The sequence below is a fragment of the Apiospora aurea genome, assembly GCF_038362705.1.
Source record: "Apiospora aurea strain CBS 24483 chromosome Unknown utg000002l_segment0_segment0, whole genome shotgun sequence".
NCBI classification, from domain to species: domain Eukaryota; kingdom Fungi; phylum Ascomycota; class Sordariomycetes; order Amphisphaeriales; family Apiosporaceae; genus Apiospora; species Apiospora aurea.
The window spans coordinates 4,365,297-4,387,059 of record NW_027117389.1 but is presented as its reverse complement, the minus strand read 5'-3'; the positions used below and the strand labels follow the sequence as shown (position 1 = coordinate 4,387,059).

Below are 21,763 nucleotides of genomic sequence, written 5' to 3'. Positions count from 1 at the left end.
CCCCCATGCATGGTCAGCCAGTGGTACTTCGGCGTAGCGTCCTACATAGATACCTACGATACGTGCAGGGTGGCGGAGGGCTGGAAGCAGCTGAACACGAGGACGACGGAACCGCCAAAGGAGGCAATGGGGATCTCGGCCGTCTTCGGCAAGACCTGCGACTACGAGCAGACGGTTGGCGACCTTGGTGAGGCGGCCCTGGGTGACAATGTGGGTAAGTTGGTGTGCAATGGGTGGTCAGACGCCCATTGCATCCTCAACGCCTACCACGATGAGTATGAGTGCAGCATCGCCTTAACTACATATTTGCTTCTTACCTGTAGGTGGTAGGACTGCCCTTTTTTTTGTGGGCGTCTCACTATATATGAGTTCTTATATCAATGCTTATTTGAGACCACAAAGTACCTGCAGTGGCAGAGGTAGGAGAGCGAATTGGAGGGTTAAGGCATTAAGCAGGTCCTGGGGGATATTACCAAAGGGGTTATGGCCGATGTTCATAGCTATTGTAGTTTGCAAGTGACTGAGTTGTGCAGAGACCGTGTAGAGACGTTGGCCAGGAAGAGAGGTGCAAGAACAGCTGCTCAGGCATTTGACAACAATCAAGCTGCGCATGCAAAGCTCTTCTTCACTTTATGAGTCCCGCCCACTTCGGCGACGCAGGACAATCAATCCATCAGTCCATCAACCAATCCACCCATCAATTGACCCAACCCTCAATTGAATCGCCGAGTTTCGTTCTTCTTCATCAAGGCAGCTTCGGCGAGTCCTTCCTTCCTGCGTTTTTTTCTCCTTCCTTCATCATTTCCTTCCTTTCTCAAGTTCATCATTACCCACATCGAAGGTTTCGGCGCAACCAAGTGAGTCACGACTCTGGACGCCGAAGTCATGGATTTTCCCGGACCAGGAATGCGGCAACCCAAATTGCCCACTCGTCGTCATTCGAAGAAGCGACCAAGAGATGAAGATGTCAATCGCCGAAAGGATGGTCGAAGAGATGGTCGACATAATACTATATATGCCGGCATCCCATTCTCCCTCTCCCTCGCCGCCCCTGTTGCCAGTATGAAAAGACAGAAGAAGTCCTATCCTGACTCCTCGCACCCTTCTGCCCCAGCATCTTCTTCTTCTTCTGAGCACACGCTATCTCCACCTCCACAGGCAATTACCAACGCCTTCAACGACACGCCGGCCTTCAACGACACGCCGATTCCAGACTTCGACGTCACGCAGATTCCAGACTTCGACGTCACGCAATTCTCCACCGAATTCTCCATCGAATTCATGATGCCATACGACCATCCACCAAAGTCCAACATCCTCTGTACGCTGCCTACGGAATTGGTCCTCGATATCGCCAACAACCTCAACTGCGCCGAGCAGAACAGCCTCCTCAAGACCTGCCGCGACCTGCACGCCTTACTGAGCCCCGGCTTGCGAAAGGCGCGCGACAAGCACGGGAACGACCGTTACCTCTTCTGGCTACTCAAGACCGGCAACGTGGACAAGCTGGCGGCCCACACCGGCCCGCTGTGCTCGACCCTGTTCAGGCTCGAGGGCGACCTGCTCGCGTCCTACGTCAAGAACACCCGCTACGCCGTCCAGAAGCGCATGGACTTCCTCCGCCAGACCTCCAGCCAGTACCCGTGCCTGCGCGTCGACAAGTCCGGACTCATGGTGGCCATCGACTACCTGCAGTGGGAGCTCGTCGTCTTCCTGCTGCAGCGCGACGGCGCCGACGCCGACGCCGCCGCCGGCTTCCTGGGATCCAATGAGCACTTCTGGAGGGCCGAAGACGCCACCGCCCCGGCCGCCGAGCGCAAGGCCGCGCCCATTGTGGTTTGGCATCCGCCCATCTGGGAGGACTTCAACCAGCCCGAGCAGCGATGGAACGGGCCGCTCTTTCAGGCGGCTGATAGACCGTTCCTGACTCGCTTGTTGACACTGGCCCAGAACCAGATGATGGCACGCCGAGGATACTAGACGACACCTCGGAAAGCCACGATTGCTTGAAGCACAAAGATGACGACCACCATGGAAGAAACGCGGGTCGAGAATAGAAAAAAAAAAACACGACTCGAGGTTGCGCCCGGTTGAATTCGGTCTAGATGATTCTCGCTCGCTCGCGCTCTCTACTTCGCCCTGTCTCTTGCCATCCACTTGCGGACGTGGCTACCGAGATCACCATCCTTCTGACTGCTAGGCTAACAGCTGGAAAGGAACGTTTCTGAGGAACCAAGGGTTCATACGGGGATGACATGGGCGAAATTCGGAGAGAATGAAGTTTCAGGCGGCTTTAATGATATGGTGCCACAGCGCAGTCGCCTAAGCTGGATATGATATTGCCTGCGGATGCTTCAGCATCCATCCTCAGCACCGACAGGCTGAAAGCGAGGGGAGGCTGGATAGCAGCCTTCTCGATTCAGCAAATCACAGCGAATGAATACTGAATCTCCATAACCCGCTTGACCAAGTAAATTACTAAGTGACCCGTGAGCGATCCTTGTCATTTATCACAGACGTAAATGATCGAGGTGATTTAAATTGGTTGTATCTTTTACATGTCCTCCGGGGGCCTCACAACTGCGACGTGTTACAATCTTTCCGCTGACTTGTGTACACATTCATGCTACGTGACTTTTCGTTTGTATTGCTTCATTACATTTGATCAATCGTATTGTAGAGGGCCATCCATTACCAAGTCCAGCTGCAAAGTAGCCACAGGAGACATGTCCGCCGGCCCCTTGCTTGACCCTACCTACTAATCCACGTACTCTGGCTGAACGTCATGCCTGACCAAGTCATTGGCTACAGAAGTATCGAAGCCGAAGTCGCCGACGTCTGCGATAAGGCGCGTCTCCCTCGCGCCTCGTATCGACCTGGGCATCTAAGCGAAGATAGCGGGACCGAGCATGATATAGAAACTAGCAGGCTATTCGCATCTTTGTAACGGTACCACGTGGTGTGATATCACAGCTCTGGTTCCGTCATTCGAATGACTGCTCACGTGGCGGCCGGTAGTGGCTGAAACACACTGAATTTCACCGCATGGAGTTATTTGCAGACACGCGAATCGGAGATCTTCCAATTGCATGCACTTTATTGAATCTTCAAGCCATCGGCAGCGGCGCAACAGCCCTGGCGTTTGGGGCTTGCATGACAGACAAGCCAGTCCTCGTTTTGGCGAAGAACAACATCTCCGATTGGTTGAGCGTGTACGGCCTACGCAATTCAGACTCAAACTAGTAGGCTTTTTTGCTCGTCACGAGTGGTATGTACCACAATAGAAGATGTTCGGGATGAGGAACGTGGTCGAGAGTTTGCTTCTACTGCGGAGCCGCACGCTGGCCGACACTGCAGGGTGCCGAAGCTTATGGTAGCTCTGCGGGTGCCTAAACACACACTACCTACTAGAATCTAAATTCCCTTGGTAATAACTATGCCTTTTCGGGGGAGCCAGAGAAGCGGCAGGTAACTTTAGAACATCTCGAGAGCTGGTTTGCGTTGGTTGTTTATGCTCGGCCCCGTCTTCCCGACATGCCCTCGGGACCGAGACAGACGTTGGACCACTTCAGGGGACCAGGTGTGAGATCCCACGCTTTAGGCTAAGTCGACGTGGGACGGTGCATTACCCCGGCCGCTACCGAGTGAATAGCGTGGCGCGGCTCATCATTCGACAGGGTATGTAGATATCATATCAGCGATAGAGAGGCACTGGCAGATTGGCTCCCAAAGGCAAGACCATGTAGATGGATGGACAGCCAAGGGAGGCGAAGATGGCATCCAGGCTACTTGCGAATCCGAACGCGGCTGTGCACGAAGTCGGCGGCACAGGGAGTGACATGACTTGGCCTGTTTATTGTCCTATGCATCGTCCCACGACGACAAACTTCCCCCCTGCACGTGTTGTCCGTTTCATGCCATTAGTAACCTGATGCATACAACAGACGACAGACGATCCACCACGCCGTCAGCATATCTATTCCTATGCGGTGTACGGCCGAAGTGGGGTTTGTTCTCGGGACCGGAGGCTGTTTGTCACATGGGCAGAGGGTCCCGACCGCACGCATTCAAGTCCACTGCAGGTTCAAGGTCCCCAAGTACCTAGGCCCATCTGCAGTCAGTCATCATTTGGGCCGCCACTGCTACCGACCGTTGTTGTGTGACCTCGCCCTGTGATACAGCGTCCGACCGTGGCAGCAGCTGTGAAACCGCTCACGGACAAGGGACCGAGACAACCGAGATAGCATCATCCAGACGGCCGGGACTGGCAACGGCCAAGCTTTGGCCTGAGCGCAGCATTCAATGTTGATAACCAGCATCATAAACCACGGCCGATCCAAGCCCCTTCCCAATTTCCTCGCCGGAATGAAACAAAACAAAATCCAAAACGAAAGAACCATGACAACCTGCAAAAAACCTCTGAAGATCATCATCCTGGGAGGCGGCATCGCCGGCCTGACGACCGCCTTGGCCCTGACCAAGTTTGCGCCCAAGGATGCCGTTCCCCGAATCCTCCTCTTCGAGATCCGCCCGGCCCCCGCGACCATCGGCGGCGCCGTCAACCTCACCCCGAACGCGCTGCGCATGCTCGACCACCTCGGCGACTTCGATGTCATCCGCCAGCGGGACTACGGCAAAGACATCGACGAACTCGAAGTCTTCGGCCTCCACGGCTCCAAGCTTGCCGTCTCCGACTTTAAGGGGCCCAAGGGCAAGGGCATCGGGAACCCGCCTTTCAAGGCCCTGCGCATCACCCGCGGCGACGCCCTCAAGGCCGTGCTGGAGGTCATCAAACTGCAGAAGAACATCGTCCTGATGTGCGGGAAGCGAACGCTGAGCATCAAGGAGACCGCAGACGACGTCTCCATCACCTGCGACGACGGCACGTACTGGGCCGCCGACATCCTGATGGGCTGCGACGGCATCCACTCCGTCACGCGCCTGCAGCACGTCGACCCGGCGCGCCAGGAGACGTACACGGGCGTATGCAACGCGTTCGGCTTCGCCCGGACCCCTAAGGACTTTGCGGTGCACTTCAAATGCACGGCTCTCAACTTCTCGCAGCGCGGCGTCATACTGACGAGCTACCACGACAGCCGGATGGAGTCGGTGTACGTCGGCGCACTCATGCGGGTGCCGGACATCGGGAGCCGCGACGGGTGGAAGCAGGTCGGCGCGGACGCCGAGAAGACGCGGGCCGACATCCTGCGGCGGTTCGGGGACGCCAAGATCCCTTGTATACGGCCACTTATCGAGATGACCGAGGACTTTTTCATGTAAGCATCTTGCAGGGTTCATTCACTATTTTCCGTGTTGATACACGGCAATCTCCCACAAAAACGTTTACTTATTTCACCAAGAAAGCAATCCTAACACCGAGACTCAACAGGTGGCCCGTCTTCACCCTGTCCAAAGACGGGAAGTGGTCGACCAACCGGTGCATGCTCCTCGGCGACGCCGCGCACGCCATGCCGCCGCAGGGCGAGAGCACGGGCATCGTGTTCGAGGACACGGTCGTCTTCTCGCGCTGCCTGGCGCGGTGGATGGAGAAGGGCATGCCGGGCGGCCACCCGAAGGAGGCGTTCGCGGCCTACGAGCGGCTGCGGAAGCCGCGCATCGCCGACGCGTTCGACGAGTCCCGCGCCGTCATCAGTTCCGTCTCGGACGCGGGCTGGCTCGGCCACACGCTCAAGACGTGGGCGGTGCCGTGGTATCTCTGGTTCACCCGCAAGAGCCGCGCCAGGCACTTTGAGGAGGATGTGACGCGGGTCGGGCTGGGCTACTAAGTGGACATGGGATGGATGGGTGAAGTGGTATACGGCTTTTCGCGGATGGTCATTTAGATAGAATAGCGTGCCGCAATGGACTTGTCTTCTCACGCTGAAAAGGAGTTGGGGGTTTGATAGTCGGTCGGCCTTTGCCAAGGGGTAAGTCATTGGATGATTCATAAATCATTTTATGCACCCGAAGCTACCCTGCTTTGCGTGTGCTGTAGCTCCAGCCGCAGTGGGTTTTAGTGGTTGAGCGATGCTTGCTACCCCGCGTTCTTCGCCGCCAGCACCCCCACCATCCACTCTGGCTGTCGCAGCACTGACAGCGGGGTGGCCTTCTGGAGGTGGCTCTCTCCCTGGACCGTTTCAGCTATTTGACGCATTTTCCAACCGAGACGACGACTCTGCTCTGCCAATCATTCATCTATTTTTCCCGGACCATCCACCTAATTACAGACAGGATACTTCGAGCTCGTGACACACAGGAAAACGACCCAACTCGAGCGACAAGCGCTCTACGAACCTACAGCCCAACCCAGACCCCTCGAACGAAACCGACACCAAGATCCGCACGACCGAACGGACGAACGACCCCATACAAACGCCACCATGACCGACCCCATCCCCTCGCAGCGCGGCTCGCTCGCCCACCTCCTCCCGCCGAGCTGGAAGGCCCAGATCACCGCCTGGCTGGCCGAGGACACGCCCTCCTTCGACTACGCCGGCTTCGTCGTCGGCGAGCACGCCCGCACCGCGACCCTGTGGGGCAAGAGCCGCGGCGTCCTGGCCGGCGTCCCCTTCTTCGACGAGATCTTCGCGCAGTGTGGCTGCCGCGTCGAGTGGCACCTGACCGAAGGCGACGAAGTGTCTGACAATACCAACTCCAAGACCAAAGTGGCGACAGTGACCGGCCCCGCCCGCGGCCTCCTCCTCGCCGAGCGCGTCGGCCTGAACCTCCTGGCCCGCTGCTCCGGCATCGCGACCCAGAGCCGCAAGCTCGTGACGCTGTGCCGCGAGGCCGGCTATAAAGGCATCCTGGCGGGCACGCGCAAGACGACGCCCGGGTTCCGGCTGGTGGAGAAGTACGGGATGCTGGTCGGGGGCGCGGACGCGCACCGGATGGACCTGAGCGCGATGATCATGCTCAAGGACAACCACGTCTGGAGCCGGGGCAGCATCGCCGAGGCCGTGGCGGCGGCGCGCGCCGTCGGCGGGTTCGCGCTCAAGATCGAGGTCGAGGTCCGGGACGAGGCCGAGGCGGACGAGGCCATCGGGGCCGGGGCTGACGTGGTCATGCTCGACAACTTCACGGGGGACGGGGTCAAGGCGGCGGCACGGAGCTTGCGGGAGCGGTGGCGGGGGAAGAAGCACTTCTTGCTCGAGGTCAGCGGGGGGGCTGCGCGAGGACAATATCTCGACTTACGTCTGCAATGGTGAGTTCCCCCTTGTCTCTCCCTCCCCGTTTTGGCAAGAACTTGTGATTCTAGGGCACATTTATGCTAACTTGTATCGCAACAGATATCGACATCATCTCCACAAGTTCCATCCACCAGGGTACGTCGCATGTTGACTTTTCGTTGAAGATAGAGCAGGGCCAAGCGAGGAATGCCGAGACAGTGGTGTAATGTGTTTTCGCCGCCACTCGATGAAGAGAAGAAAAACAAAAGTATTTGGTTGGTGTACATGTATGGGCATGGGCTTGGATCTGGTATCGACTGCCCATTTTGTAGCATACCACCACCCTATCCCCCTTAATTGCACAAAACTGGACTAGGTGCCGTGATACTTCTATCACTACAAACAAGGCGGATCAATTGCCGCCGTCCACTGTACTTGAGCAAGAACACTACAATATTACAAGTGCAACTTGTGGTTAATGAAATGTGCCAAACGAATAGCTCTCCTGTTATGTTATTTATTCCGTGATTGCCTTGCTTCGTATAGAATGGGCCCTGTTGAGAAATGATTACTCGGTACCCTTGATCATTGAGCTTGTTTATACCTGAAATTAATACCCTCCTACATATCAGGATATACCTACTCCTTCTTCCCAAACACCCCGCTCAAGAGGGTAGTAAACCGTTTCTTATCCTTGCCGTCCTTACTCCCGCTGCCGATATCCTTGGGCTTCACGTCGGGCCCGGACCCCTGCATGTGGGACACGGGATTTTCCTGCTGGGACGCCGTCGTCTCCTTTTGCTCCTTGGCTTCGCAGCACGGTGACGGTGAGGAAGGCACCAGGACGCTCGTCTCGTTCTTGGTCGAGGGCACGTCCAGCGCCGGGTTGCTGGTGAAGAAGTCGGCGGGCCGGATGTGGACTTGGTGGATCTCGACGGGCCTAATGATGGGTTAGCACATGTTCACAACCCCCTTTCCCTCTGTACAGCAGATAGACATGACTTACATGACCGGCCAGTCCTCGACCCGAGGATTGTGAGTCAACCCCCAAACAACCCACGCCACCGGCGTACTCAACTTTCCCTCTCCTCCCTCCGCTCCCTCCGCACTGCCGTTGGTCGCCTCCCCCTCCTTCCCGAACCAATCCCCCGCTCCACCATGGCCTTGACCCCGCCCACCTCGCCCCGCGACTGGTTCGTGAACTCGCCCGCGGCCCAGAGCTCGCCGTCGCGGTGGCCGGTGACCCAGAGGTGGTGCTGCGCAAAGGGGGCGCGCTTGGCCTGGGTGCTGTCCGGGTGCGCGAGCATCAGCTGCGTCGCGCTGGGCGTCAGCTTGTACCCGACGTTCTTGCCGCTGACGGCGTTCTTGTGCGCGCGGTTCTCGAAGCGCACGACGCGGTTCAGTCTCGGCTCGGCGTCGGCGAACGCGGACTTTTCGAGCGGGGTGCGCCGGATTTCGTACCCGTTGCCGTAGGGGTTGGTCAGGGGGTCGATGGCGGGCATCGAGTGGCTCTCCTCGAGCACGACGGCCGTCTCGCCCGCGTCGTACGAGTCGATGGCCGGGTCCAGGCGCGCCGCGAAGATGTGCTGGTGGTTCTGGGCCAGGACGCCCGGGGACACGACGTTGCCGTACGCGCTCGTCTTGCCCTCGTCGATGGCGACGACGCTGACAATACCCGTGGCGCGCGTCTCGAGCGTGATGTTGCCCGCGTTGTCGAGCTTGTAGGCGAAGATGTACTCGTAGTTGGCCAGGGTGATGATGAACTGGACGACGAGCTCGCGCAGGCGCGTCACCACGGCGCGGCCGGTGCGGAAGTTGGTGTGCTTCCAGCCGACGCCGGCGTCCTGCTCGTGCAGGCAGACGACATTCTTGCTGAGGGTCGGCAGCCCCTCCGGGTCCGTGTCCCAGACGTCAAAGTAGCGGATCGCGCCCAGGCAGTCGCAGCCGAGCCCGAGGTTGTTGGCGCTGCGCCCCGCGCCGCCGTCGCCAAAGTCGAAGGCCTGCTTGCGGTGCCAGGGCGGGCGCGGGTCGCCGTAGGGGCACGCACATCTCGGAGAAGGACAGGCGGTAGAAGACGGGGCGGCCGTCGTAGCAGAGGTCGTGCAGGACGGCGCCCTCGCGCGGGGAGAAGCCGAGGCGGAAGCGCCACTTTTGCCAGGACACCAGGGAGGCGTCGTCGGCGACGGCGAAGGAGGCGCCCTCGGGCTGCGTGATGTTTATGGGCTTCGCGTCGGTCCGCAGGGGGCGGTCGAGCAGCTCGGGGACGTACTCGGCCGACTTGGCGTTGGCGAAGAGCTTCTTGGGCTCCGCAGAAGCGGCGGCCGCGGGTTCCAGGGGTCGCCCTGGCCGCCGGTGGCGAGGCGGTCGATGCGGACGAGCTCCTTCTTGTTGAAGTCCATGACCGGGATGAGGGGGAGCGGGTAGCCGTAGTGGTTGGCGTCGGGGTTGTCCGTGGACGCGTCGCGCGCGAAGACGAGGCCCTGCATGTAGCGCGGGATGTCCTCGTCCGGGTCCTGGCCGCCGTACGGCCAGGGGTCGATCGTGATGGCGAAGTTGGGCGGCAGCTCGAACTCCTTCAGCGCCTCTTTGAACATGTCCGAGTTGATGCAGGTTTCTTGGAATTGCGCAAACTCGAAACTGGCGTATAGCACGTAAGCTTCCATGTGTATAGCGGAGCGGCAGTGGGACTTACGGGGCATAACCGGCCTGGCTTTCTCTGGGATGCGTCTGCGTGTGCACGACCTTGCCCGCGTCTATATCGACCACGGCATCGGCGAGGGTATGCTCCCCGGGGCCCTTGATGACATCGTAGACGAACTTGACCATGCGAGGCAGGGTCGGCAGAGTGGCAGTCTTATCATCCTGGTGCTCAGCGGCTAGGTACTTGACCATGTCCTGTCGCTTTGGCTCCTCGAGGTAGGTGAACCTGAAGAGCAGTTTCTCCCCCGAGTCATGGCTCTTGGTGAGTATGTCCTTTGCTTTAAGGATCTCCTCGTCGTTCAGTCTCTGCAGCGGGTGCGGCCGCGCGGAGGATGAAACGGACGCCATCTGAATTGTCCGGCAGACTGGTCTGCCAATATGTCGTGAGAACTGACTCGTGCGGCGGGAATAGCAGCGGTGGAACGGCCACGAGAAGGCCTGGGGTAGTGATTTATGTTATAGCAAGTCAGGCACGCTGGGGAATAACCCGGAAAAAGAAGGTGGTGATGGAAGAGGTTCAGCTGGAGAGGGGAGCACGGAGGTATGCGGGGTGATTCGATATTCAAGTACTTGTTACAGAATGGCTGATGTACGTAAACTCAAGTTGTCGCGACTTCGGAGACGGTGATTAGGGACCAGGGGACCAGATCGACACGATAAGCGTGGCATGCATGTACATCGGTAGTATTGAGGCCGATCCGCCCAAAGAAAGAAAAAGAAAGTCTCGTATAAGCAGTGGTTGGCGAAGAGCTGCTCGCTTCATAGGTGAATCGAGTACCGAGTGGTGTCTTTGTTAGTGGTGGAGTGGGGGAGGGGGTCAGCGGGATATACTGTCAAATGCGGGGGAGACTCGGAGGGGATGCGAATGGGAGGAGGTTATCTTGATACGTAAGAAAAACACCACCCAATCAATGCTATTACTTCATCTGTCTGCTTGTTTCCTGTTTCAACTTACCTGGCAGATTAGCATTGGCATGCAAGGCAAGGACCGACATTATCATCATCTTGGCCCCGTGTACACAGTGGCGGGTCCTTGCTGGATGTGGCAGCTCCAGCCGATCTCGTTTATCACCATCACCACCTGCATGTTTATCTGCGTCTTGTTCCTACGCTTACAGAACATTGCCCATTCTCGGTCTTTGAACCTCAGATCCCGTCTGGAACCCGTAATTCCCGGCATGCCTAAAGTACCGGCAGTCAGACTCCAAAGTACAAAGGTCACCACTTCACTGCCGAATCATTAGGTTCATTAAGCCGCTACTAGACGAACGCCTTGCCTCAGTTGGCATGTCGGGAACATTGGAGTGATGGCCCTGCATCTTCCCCGGGAACATTACCCGCACCTTCGTGCGACTTACCTGCCTACCTCGGCTTGAAGCCGGAAAGCAAACACTATACTCTGATTCAAGTATCAATGGGAACAGTGAGCATGCGTCACAATCCCTCGGCCATGCATCTTAAGCCTATAGCCCCGTAGCGACAATTGGTGACAATTGGTGACAAACATGGTCGCACCCGGTCAGGTGCCTGGAGTCTATCTTCGGGACGCACACCGTCCAGCTCACTCCCACTCCAGACCGTCGCGGAGGCCCGGGTGTCCACAAAAGAGGAGCCCACCTCCGGCCACTCGGCTTTGACATCAGGCATAAGACTAGAGTTCAGCTGAAGTATGCATAAACTGGAGACAGCAGCAAGTTGGGACGGGCGGGTAAGACAAATTTAGCACAGACGAACTGCCTTCGCCCTGTCCGCCCGCAAGTCTCGGGAGCCGGTCGGCAGGGAATGGCCGGGGAGAGGTAGGCCAGTCGACAAGGAATGCCGGGAGAAGGAGGCCCTGATGGAGATATCCGAGACAGATCAGTTCGGGATGTAACCCAGCCGTCACGATGTTGGGGCGAATTGACTGGTGGATAAGTGAGCGATGTTGTGTGCTGGATCAAACAAGTAGATTCGCTAGGCTTAAGGGCTACGACAACGAACATCAATTGATGACTCGGCAACGTCGGCGCGTATTCAGCAAAAAAAAACGAGAGCTCGAAAGCGATTGGTGCAGTAGATCTGTTTCAATGCCGTGGGGAAAGGGGGCTTGGTTGTTTTCAGGTGGCCGCTAAGGGTGGCTCGTCGTGTGTGGGAGGAGGGGCCGGTTTTCGTCCCCATTCCTCCGGGCTGGCAACAGCAGATGCCGCCCCGAAACAGGCGCCAAGTGCCCCTTAATCCAACGTCGGAGTGAGCATTAAATACTGCTCATCCTTCGGCAATGGCTGCCGGTAGAAGATACGTAATCATGGTTTAATCAGATATCGTTGGGGAGCCCAAGCACGGAGCGAATGTACACCCAACAGGTCCCGGATACTTCCCTTGCGATGGTATTTCCAACACAGATTCATAGCCTATCAGTACCTGACAGTACTCAGACTTTAGTCATATAATTATTCGAATACGTTGCATGAGGTGCATCCCGTGTATAATTGCCTAAATGTTAGACGCGTAGAATTATATATTATTGTAATTTATAGTCTAGTTATTTTAGTATAAATCTATACCTGTGGAGCTAGTTTAATTATTTATCGGTAAAAGCGGGTAATATACCGCTATTTTTATTTAATAATATTAATTACTTTATTTAATATACTTTTTTAAGCTTTTTTTATTACGTATTTATTATTAATATTATATATACTTTAATATATAACGTAGTTTACTACTACGCGACGTATATTACTTAGCGACGCACTTTTTTACTTCTCGACCCTTTTATATAAATTAATTTAATTATAACGCTTAAAATTAATTAAAACTATTCGCTATTTAATTCCTCGCTTAATTTTATATTTTTTTTATAAGTTCGCGTATTATGACTTGTTTCGCCGTAGATATTATAGCGCTTTTTACCGGTCGCTTTCCGTTTTAACGAACCTTTATTTTTATTTTTATTAAGCGCTGAACGTTTTTTTTTACTTTTTCGTCTTATAGCTGCTAAGATTTTTTTAATAGTAAGGGCTTTTTTAAGCTAAACTCGCGATTTTTTAGTTTTCCGGCGCTTAAAAAGTGTTAAATTAGCCTCTTTTAATATATATATTTTATCGTGTATAAGGGTTATTTTATAAGCTATTTTAGTTATATTTTTCGTTATTTAGTTTACCGTATTTAAAATCGGCGTCGGAGAGTTCCTTTAATAGGTAGACACCCTTTTTAATATAAATAGAGTACTTAATTATTTGTTAGGGGTTAGACGGCGTTTAAGGGTCGTAAGTACTGGCCGTTTTTAAACGGGATAGGTTAAGTATAGGCGTCCGGAAACGTATATTTAATTTATTAATTATTTCGTTAGGGTTATAAGGTATTAAATTAAATACGTTAAATTTAAATTTAATATTAATTTCCGTAAAAATAGTAAAATGCGCGGCTTTAAAAGCGATAAAAAACTCGAGTTTAGTAATATAGTTTATAAAAGCTTTAATAAATAGCTCGATTTTTTTCGAATAAATACGCTTTAAAAGCGAATAAAGTACTATATTAAAAAGTTAAAATAAGTGTAATAAATAAAGAGGTATATTAATAGTAATAATATCGTTATTTTAATAATATACTTCGAATTCGGCCGAAATATAGCTTTCGTGGCCGTCGAGAATTAAAAAACGGTAACGATTTTTTATTTACGATCTAGTATATTTATCGAAATACTTAATTTAGTTTAAGCTTATCTCGTTATTAGTTTAATTATTAGAAGTCGGCTTAATTATTTAGTCGCCCGGTAAATCGGTTTCGCGGGATTAATTCGCGAAGTAATATTAATTTTAAATAATTAAAAACGGCGGAATATATTAGCCCTACGAATTAATATATTTAATCGCCGTTGCTTATTCCCGATTATTAAGCTGGACCGATTTCGTTTTTTTACGCCGCTCGGCGCGTATTACGACGAGTATTAACCCGATTATATTTATTATAAAGCCGGTTTCGTTAAAATTTTAAATGTTTTTATTAACGATCCCGTATTTCGCCTTTATATTCGCGATTAATATAAACTAGGTAGAAATAACTTTAAAATCTTTATAAAAAGCTTTTTAATAATCGTACCGACGATTTATTTTAGTTTTTAAGTCCGGGTTATAATTAATAAAACGCCTAACCTAATACTTATTAACGCGATCGCCGCCGCGCGACGCGATAAAAAAATTAGCTATATTTTTTATATTAGCGAAATCGGGAGGCATCCCTCGGATATTTAAATTAATTATATATTTACGAAGTACCTCTTTTTAATTAGATTTATTTTACGTCGGTTCGGTTAAATTTCGCGTTTTAAAATTCGGCCGTAAATTTAATAGCGTAAAGTTAATTCGAGTATATTATAAGCTTTTATTGTTATTTTTTAGCTTATTTAATTCGGTCCGTTTTATATCGCTTAAATTATTAAAACTATCCGATTTTTTTAGGATTAATTAGGCATTATAATTATAGAGGTATTACGCGTTAAAGTTTAATTATATTAGAATTAAATTAAGGTGTATCGCTAAGTAATATGCGTCGCGTAATAATAAACTACGTTATATTAAGTATATTATAAATATATAGTAAAACGCTATTTATATTATAATATATTAATAAAAATAATTAAAAGTATAAATAAATATATATTAAGATAAATAAATATATTATAATACACCGAATAAATATAAATATATATTATAATATACTTTTAAATAATAAAAAGGCTTAACGTAGTTTATTACTACGCGACGTATATTATTTAACGACGTACTTTTTTTACTTCTCGACTTTTTTATATAAATTAATTTAATTATAACGTTTAAAATTAATTAAAACTATTCGTTATTCGATTTCTCGCTTAATTTTATATTTGTTTTATATATTCGCGTTTTATAACCTATTTCGCCGTAAATACTATAGCGTTTTTTACCGGTCGCTTTTCGTTTCGACGAACCTTTTATAACGATACCTATTAAGGGTTTAATAGAAACTTAGTAAAACGTACGCGGGTTTATGTTAACTTATACGAGAAAGTATTTAAACGGTAATAGAGTCACGCAATTAGGTCTTTATGAGGCGAGGCTATAAATAGGTCCTGAAATAAATAGAATTTACGACGAAGAGGAAAGGAAAGAGAAAATCGAGCTAGGGCCGATGCGGCAGATCGGTTTTAATAATAAGGTAATAGGGCTAGTGTAGGGTCTCCACATTAACTAGCGTATAAACTAACGCATTATATTATTACCCCTTCCTCGTAAAAAAGCGGCGCCTTAACGGCTTTAAAAGGGATTTACACGAAGGTGTTTTTTAATTAAAACAGGGATTTTTTATTATAATTTATTTAACTTTTCGCTTCGCTAATCGGCGGATTTTTTTCGATATTAATAATTCGTCGTTTAAATAATCCTTATCGAAACGGTTTTCCTCGGCCGCGAGTTTTTATTACGTTAATCGTATCGAGGGGCCGGCTTTATCGAGGTTTTAACGATAAAAATCCTTTAATTTATTCGGAGTATTCTTAAAATTAAAGGCCGGGTATTAAATATCGTTATTTTCCTAATTAACCTAATTCGCTTTATATTATAATTTACAGTAATAAGTTCGGGATATTTTAATTTTAAGTATTTTATATTCCGAGCTTTTAAGTTCGTTAAGGTTTACGATTTTATTAGCCGGGCGCCCCGAAACCTATCCGGGTAACGGGTTATCGGGGTCTTTAAAAAGTCGATTAATATAGTAAATTTTGTTTCTTTATAAATTAAAAATATTTAATTCGTAAATATAACTATTACGGGATAAAATACGAAAGGACTATCGAATATAAAAAAAAACTAACTTATCGCCGGGTTAGTCCGTTTTTAAACCGGCGATCTTTTTTAATATAAACCCGGTCGCCTACGTCGAAGTCCGGTTTTTTTCGGTGTTTATTTACTTACTTCTTTATTTTTTTTAAAAATTAATATTGCTCGTCGCGCGGTTTTAACGTACTTTTTAATAGTTTATATATTTTATTAAGTTTAAGTTTAATTTAATTTCTCGTTAAAAGGAAATCCTTTTAAGTTTTAGGTTTTTTTTCTTAATTAAAATAACTCTAAGGCTTAAAACCCCGTTTTACTTCAAAGGGGGATATTCTTTTAAAAGAGTTATACGAGATCGTAGTTTAAATATAATTTAAAGCGAATAATACACTAACTTAATTATTTTAATAATAGGTTAAGAATAATCGTAACCGTTAGTTTATATATTTATTTATAATTTTTACTTAGCCGATTATATTATAATATACCGTGAAAGCGAACGTTTATTTAATGCTTAATATTTAATAAATCTCTTTTATAAAAAAAGCCGTGAACTAAGTGCTTTTATTATTAATTACGATTCGTGGTAATCTAAATACTCGGAACGGCCTTTAATAGTAAAGTTAAGCGGCCTTTTTCGCGTTTACGTTTTTATTATAAGGGGAAGTTTAATTACGTTTTATTAAACGGTTAACGACCGTTATTACTATATCGTAGCCCGTTTTTTTTTCGGGGGTTTATAACCTTAAAGTTTATTATTACGTCCTACTACGATTAGTTAGGCACCGAGAGTGGTTAAAGCTTTTTTAGTATTTTTATGCGTAAAATTTTAACTAGTTTATATATATAATTAACGATAAATACGTCGTAATCGTTTATTAATTTTAGTTACTAATAGCCTTAAAAAACCAGCTTTTTAGTTTTAATTATTCTTAAATAAGTAATCGTTATTCGGTAATAAATATCCTCGATAATCCTCGTTTAAAAATTATTTTTTAATAAAACCGTTAATTTTTTTATAAAATAATAATTTATTAATTAATATAAAATCCTCGTAATTTATACGCGTTTTCTCGCGTAAAACCTCGAGGTTTTCCGATTATTAATTAGCGTTAAATAGGGTATTTAAGAAGGATATTCTTAATAAGTCGAGGGGCGGGATATTATCCTTTAGCAGTATAATTTTAATATTAACGGCTTTAAAACTAAATTTTAATAACGGGCTTAGGCGCTTAAAAATAGCCTAGTATTTTTCGCTCTCCTTCTTAGCTTTAAAGGTTCTTAGTTCTTCCGTTTTTTAAAATAACGCGTCCGCGACGGTGTTGTTTTTTTTAAGCCGGTAAGTAATAATAAAATTATACTGGGCTAAAATTTCGGTCCAACGGATTTATCGAGAGTTAAAATACTATTTAATACCGAAATATTCGAGCGCGCGATAATCGATAATAATAATAAACGGTTTAAAGCGTTAAAGCCCGATTAACTCCGCGCGCTAATAATATAAACTTTAAATTATAGCGAATAACTGTAACGAACGCTATCTGGGTTCCAAAGGAAACCTAGTAAGACGTACTTGGGGTTTATGCTTGGCAATACGAGAGAGTATCTGAACGTGCGATAGAAGTCCACTTCTATCGATACAATGTGCAATAGCCGTAGGAACAAAGATGACTAAGGTGCGTAGACTTGAGGGTATTCACAATAGAGTCGTTAAGGCTGTTTGCCTCACCAATGAGTTAGATTGATGCTTAGATTGATCACTGAAGTAGAGAGTGTCTATATGAAATACATAGGGAACGTCCATCGTTATATATCCAATCCCTCCTTCACTGATCGCGCCTGGTCAGCGATCACCACTGATCACGCTTAGTGTTGCTCAGTGATCACTGCTGATCATGCTTAGTGTTGCTCAGTGATTCCTCCTGAGCCACTACCACGTGATCCTCTTGTCTGTCCATTCCTGTCTGCCCATTCCTGTCTGTCCATTCCTGTCTGTCCATTCCTGCTTGTCCATTCCTGCCTGTCCTGGAGTGGCTGCATCGGGTGCTGCCTGTCGTCGTAGTGCTGGTCATCGTCGTAGCTTGGTCGTCGTAGGTCTTGCTGACTAGTGGGGTTGTGATGACTAGTGGGGCTTTGCTGACTGGTGGAGTTCCGCTGACGGGTGTGGCTTGGAGTTATGCTGGGTTTCTTGTGCAGAGGTTCGGGGTATCGTAGGGCCGTGCCGTAAGGTGGGTCCTGGGCCGCATGGTTGGGCCAGGTCGTAACAATAACTTTTTATCGTAAATAAAGTAATTAAGCTTTAATTTTTAAAAAGATTCCGAGAAGTACCCGATTAAGTGCTATTCCTTATCGTTTTACTTTTAAGAAAGGACGCTAATAATAATATAATTAAACGAGTTAGTTTCGAGCTTTATCTTTTTTTCGTAGTCGAAATATAAAAAAACTAGTATTTATAGTAGGGCGTTTTTTAATTCGTTAAAAATAATTTACTACTCGGTTCCTTAAATTTATAACTAATTTAATTTCGTTAATATTATTAACGGTTTAACGATTTTATTATAATCCTTAATAAATTCACGATAAAAATATAGAATCCGAGGAACGATTATACCGTTTTTACGTTTATCGGCAAGGACTAATCTTTTATCGCGGAAATCTTATTAAGGTTTATAGCGACGCTATCGGTCCTAATAATAAAGCCGAGGTATTTAGTTTTTATTACGTTAAATTCGTACTTTTTAAAATCGGCTTAAAAACCGGCTTTTAATAGTTTTTAAAAAACCTTTTTACGTGCTCTTTATATTAAAAAAATCTTTAAAATAAACAAGGATATCGTCGATATAAGTATAATAAAAATCATCGAAATATTCCCGCAATAAATCGTTAATAAACCTTTAAAAAATAAATAATTCGTTGGTTAGCCTAAATAAAAAAACCTGATATTTATACGCTCCGTATTAAGTTTAGAAAGTCATTAAGTCTTTATTTTTCTTTTTAAACGAACTTTATAAAAAGCTTACCGGATATTAATCTTAATATAAATTTTTTACCTTAACTATTTTATCGAAAGTCTCTTTAATTAATAATAGCGGACATCGGTCCTTTCGCATAATAACGTTTAATTTCCGGAAGTCTACGTAAAAACGAAATCCGCCGTCGCTTTTAAAGGCTATAAATACCGGAGCCGCTTAAGGGGCGTCGCTTAATATAATAAAGCTTTTTTAAAGGTTCTCCGAGATATATTTTCGGGCTGCGGTAAATTTTTTTAAGGATATTTTATAAAATAAGCTATAGCTTAAGTTATTTAATTTTATATCGTTTATTAGTTCGATTTTATAATCTATTAATCCGCGGTGTTTAACTAATTTATCGGATTATGTTTTATTAAATATATAATAAAAGTTCTTATATATTTTAGGTACTATTTTTTTTACCTTTCGGCGTAGCTTATTTTAGTTCTCGAGCAAAGAGTTATCTCGGAAAGTCTCTTTTTTTAGATAAACTTATCGATTTAGTAAAAAGTAATTTTATAAATTTAGCACGAGTCGTTTTTTTTATACTCCGATAAAAGCTTAAAGCGTTTAAAATTATTATATCGAGCGCTTATTAACGGTATTAACCTATAGCGTCGCGGGCGAAGCGATAAAGTCCGCGCTTATCCTTTTAATTATAATAAAGCGTACGTTTTAGCGTTCGTTCGCGATTATTACTAAATTACTTTAATTCCCGTAACTTATCATTAAAATTACGCCGTATTTTAATTACTCTTTTATTTAACCGGTAAATAATACGCGGACGGATTTTCGGGATTTAAATTTTTTTTTATAACGGAGAAACTAAAAATATTAAGTAACCGCGTATTTTCTTTTTACACAAAGCGGGCTTTTAATTAAGAAAGTCGGCCGTTTCGTTCCCGTTTATCCTTTTTAATTTAAGCTTTTAAAACTTTATTCCTAGTATCCGCATTTTTTTAATAGCTTAAATATTATAATAATATACCTGCTTTATTCACCGGTATATTCGTATTTTTAATAAAGTTTTAATTATTAAAGTAGTTTAAATAGCGAGTCTTTGGGCGGATAACGACGTCGTGTTCCTCGAACTATTTCCGTTTAATAATAAGGTTATATTCTATATTAATTACTATAAAAAGGACCAGCCCGGTACTTCGGTAATAAATTCGTAAGTTAACGAATATTATTGCGTTAAAGAACTAAGAAAGTTTGTCGTCGAAACCCCCTAATCTTGTAGGGTTAAAAAGCGGTTACTCGTTTCGTACTTAATTATTTAATTATTTTACTCGCGAAGTTTACGCTTATAAATAAATAACCGGATATTCCCGTATTAGTAAGCGTTACGGTAATAAATAACGATAATTTATTATTATTTATAATATATTTAAAAGTTAAAAAAAGTCCTTTAATTAGTTTTTATAAAAAATCGAATAATATCGTTATTAAATTACTTTTAACGGTAATTAATACTTATTTTAAAAAGGAGTCCTTATTCCCTGGGATTAATTTTTTTAATCTCTTTAGCTCAGCGAGGGCTTAATTAAATTTACAGTTATTAAAAGGGAAGTTAAGCGACGCTCTTTCGTACTTCCGATAAATCTCGTTAATATCGGTAAGCTTACGTCCTCCGGTATTATACTATTCTAAGGGGCAGTTAATTTTTCGATGGTTAGTCTAGTAATAATTAAAGTATCGTTCTTTTTTTACTAGCTTTTAAGTTTTTTTAACGGTAATAAAAGAAGGGTAAGTCTTAATTAAAAAAATGCTTGCCTACGAGGTGAACTTAATAAAGGCAGGGGTCTTAAAAATACCAGCTTTATTATTTTTATTACGGGAATTATTTTTACCCGTTTATAAAAAGAAGGGCTTATCGAATCGCTTCTTTTTTTCGTCCGCGTTCACGAAGTTTTAAACTATTTATTTATAGTGTTTAGCGTAAGCGTTAAAGTCGATAATTTCGTTAAAATATATTATAACGGTAATAATTATAACGCGGGGTATAAGTTTATTATAGAAGCTTTTTTTTTAAAAAGTATAAGGGAGTTCTTTTTCTCCGGCTAATTTAACGAAATCGGAAAACAATTTCTAATAGCCGGCTAAGAAAGTTATTTTTAATTAATCGTATTCCTTTTTTATTTTTTCGCGAGAGGTATAATCGAAATATTATTTTTAAAAGTGATTAAAGAGCTCGTTAATAGTAATAATACGATTAAAGTGGTAATCTCGGAGGAAAGGTAGGAGTTTACGAGTAATATCGCCTTTTATATAGTTATAAATAGCGCTAAATACTTAACTATTAGAAAAAAAATAATCGGTATTCTTAGTTCGTATATCCTTAACTTAATAAAATTAAACCTCGAAAGGAATTTTATTTTTATTTTTATCGCTATAGAAGTCGTCGACCTTAATTTTACGATTTTTTTTATAGCGAATACCTTTATCGTTAATAATTATAAAAGGAGTACTATTACGTTTATTTATAATTAGTCGGGTAACGGCGGCTTAAACGTTATATAATTATTTTAATCGGTTCGCCGACTCGATATTAGCCTCTATAAAATTAATAATTAAATCGTTTATAATTACTTTTACTTATTCCCGGGTAATAACGGCCTCGTTATAAGCTTTAGTTAACTTTTTTAAAATAGTTTTTAACGAGTCGAGTTTATCGTTTAATCCTTTAATTTTAAGCTATTTTTTTATTAGGTTTTCGCCTTTATAAATATCGTAATAATTAAAAAGAGGAAACGAAGCTAGGTATTTAGCTTAAATAGCGGTTAATTTTAATTAAAAGTTTACCCGGCGAGCTTTAACGTAAAGATTAAATATTTATACCGTACGGGTATAATTTAATAAAAATATAAAGCGTATTTTTTAAAACAGTTTATTCGGGTTATTATATATTTTTTTAAATTCGTTAAGGGCGATAAGTTCGCTTTTAAAGGGCTATTTAACTTTTCCGATTTTAATTTACGGGGCGAAAAAAAGCAGCTTTATTACCGTCGCGGGTGTATTAATTAAATAAGGCGTTTAATTAAGCTTAAAAGTCGTCGCCGTTTAAATCGTTAATTATAGTATTATATCGTAA

At 45.7% G+C, this 21,763-nt stretch overlaps 5 protein-coding genes across 5 annotated transcripts; 4 read left to right on the top strand and 1 right to left on the bottom strand.

The window, feature by feature from the left end:
- Positions 1-9: 9 nt before the first annotated feature.
- On the top strand, positions 10-298 carry PG986_003718 (uncharacterized protein; the record flags this gene model as incomplete). Its single annotated transcript, XM_066839940.1, has 2 exons — positions 10-214; positions 288-298. The coding sequence occupies 2 exons, from the start codon at positions 10-12 to the stop codon at positions 296-298; spliced, it is 216 nt and encodes a 71-aa protein (XP_066705004.1).
- A 684-nt stretch (positions 299-982) lies between these two features.
- Positions 983-1,980, top strand: PG986_003717 (uncharacterized protein; the record flags this gene model as incomplete). Its single annotated transcript, XM_066839939.1, has 2 exons — positions 983-1,060; positions 1,159-1,980. The coding sequence occupies 2 exons, from the start codon at positions 983-985 to the stop codon at positions 1,978-1,980; spliced, it is 900 nt and encodes a 299-aa protein (XP_066705003.1).
- A 2,418-nt stretch (positions 1,981-4,398) lies between these two features.
- Positions 4,399-5,786, top strand: PG986_003716 (uncharacterized protein; the record flags this gene model as incomplete). The annotated part of the gene is made up of 2 exons (XM_066839938.1): positions 4,399-5,276; positions 5,390-5,786. 2 exons carry the CDS (start codon positions 4,399-4,401, stop codon positions 5,784-5,786), a joined length of 1,275 nt encoding a protein of 424 aa, XP_066705002.1.
- A 594-nt stretch (positions 5,787-6,380) lies between these two features.
- Positions 6,381-7,396, top strand: PG986_003715 (nicotinate-nucleotide diphosphorylase (carboxylating); the record flags this gene model as incomplete). Its single annotated transcript, XM_066839937.1, has 2 exons — positions 6,381-7,194; positions 7,290-7,396. 2 exons carry the CDS (start codon positions 6,381-6,383, stop codon positions 7,394-7,396), a joined length of 921 nt encoding a protein of 306 aa, XP_066705001.1.
- A 412-nt stretch (positions 7,397-7,808) lies between these two features.
- On the bottom strand, positions 7,809-10,217 carry PG986_003714 (uncharacterized protein; the record flags this gene model as incomplete). Its single annotated transcript, XM_066839936.1, has 5 exons — positions 7,809-8,109; positions 8,176-8,257; positions 8,311-9,368; positions 9,435-9,806; positions 9,862-10,217. 5 exons carry the CDS (start codon positions 10,215-10,217, stop codon positions 7,809-7,811), a joined length of 2,169 nt encoding a protein of 722 aa, XP_066705000.1.
- Between the last annotated feature and the right edge of the window lie 11,546 nt (positions 10,218-21,763).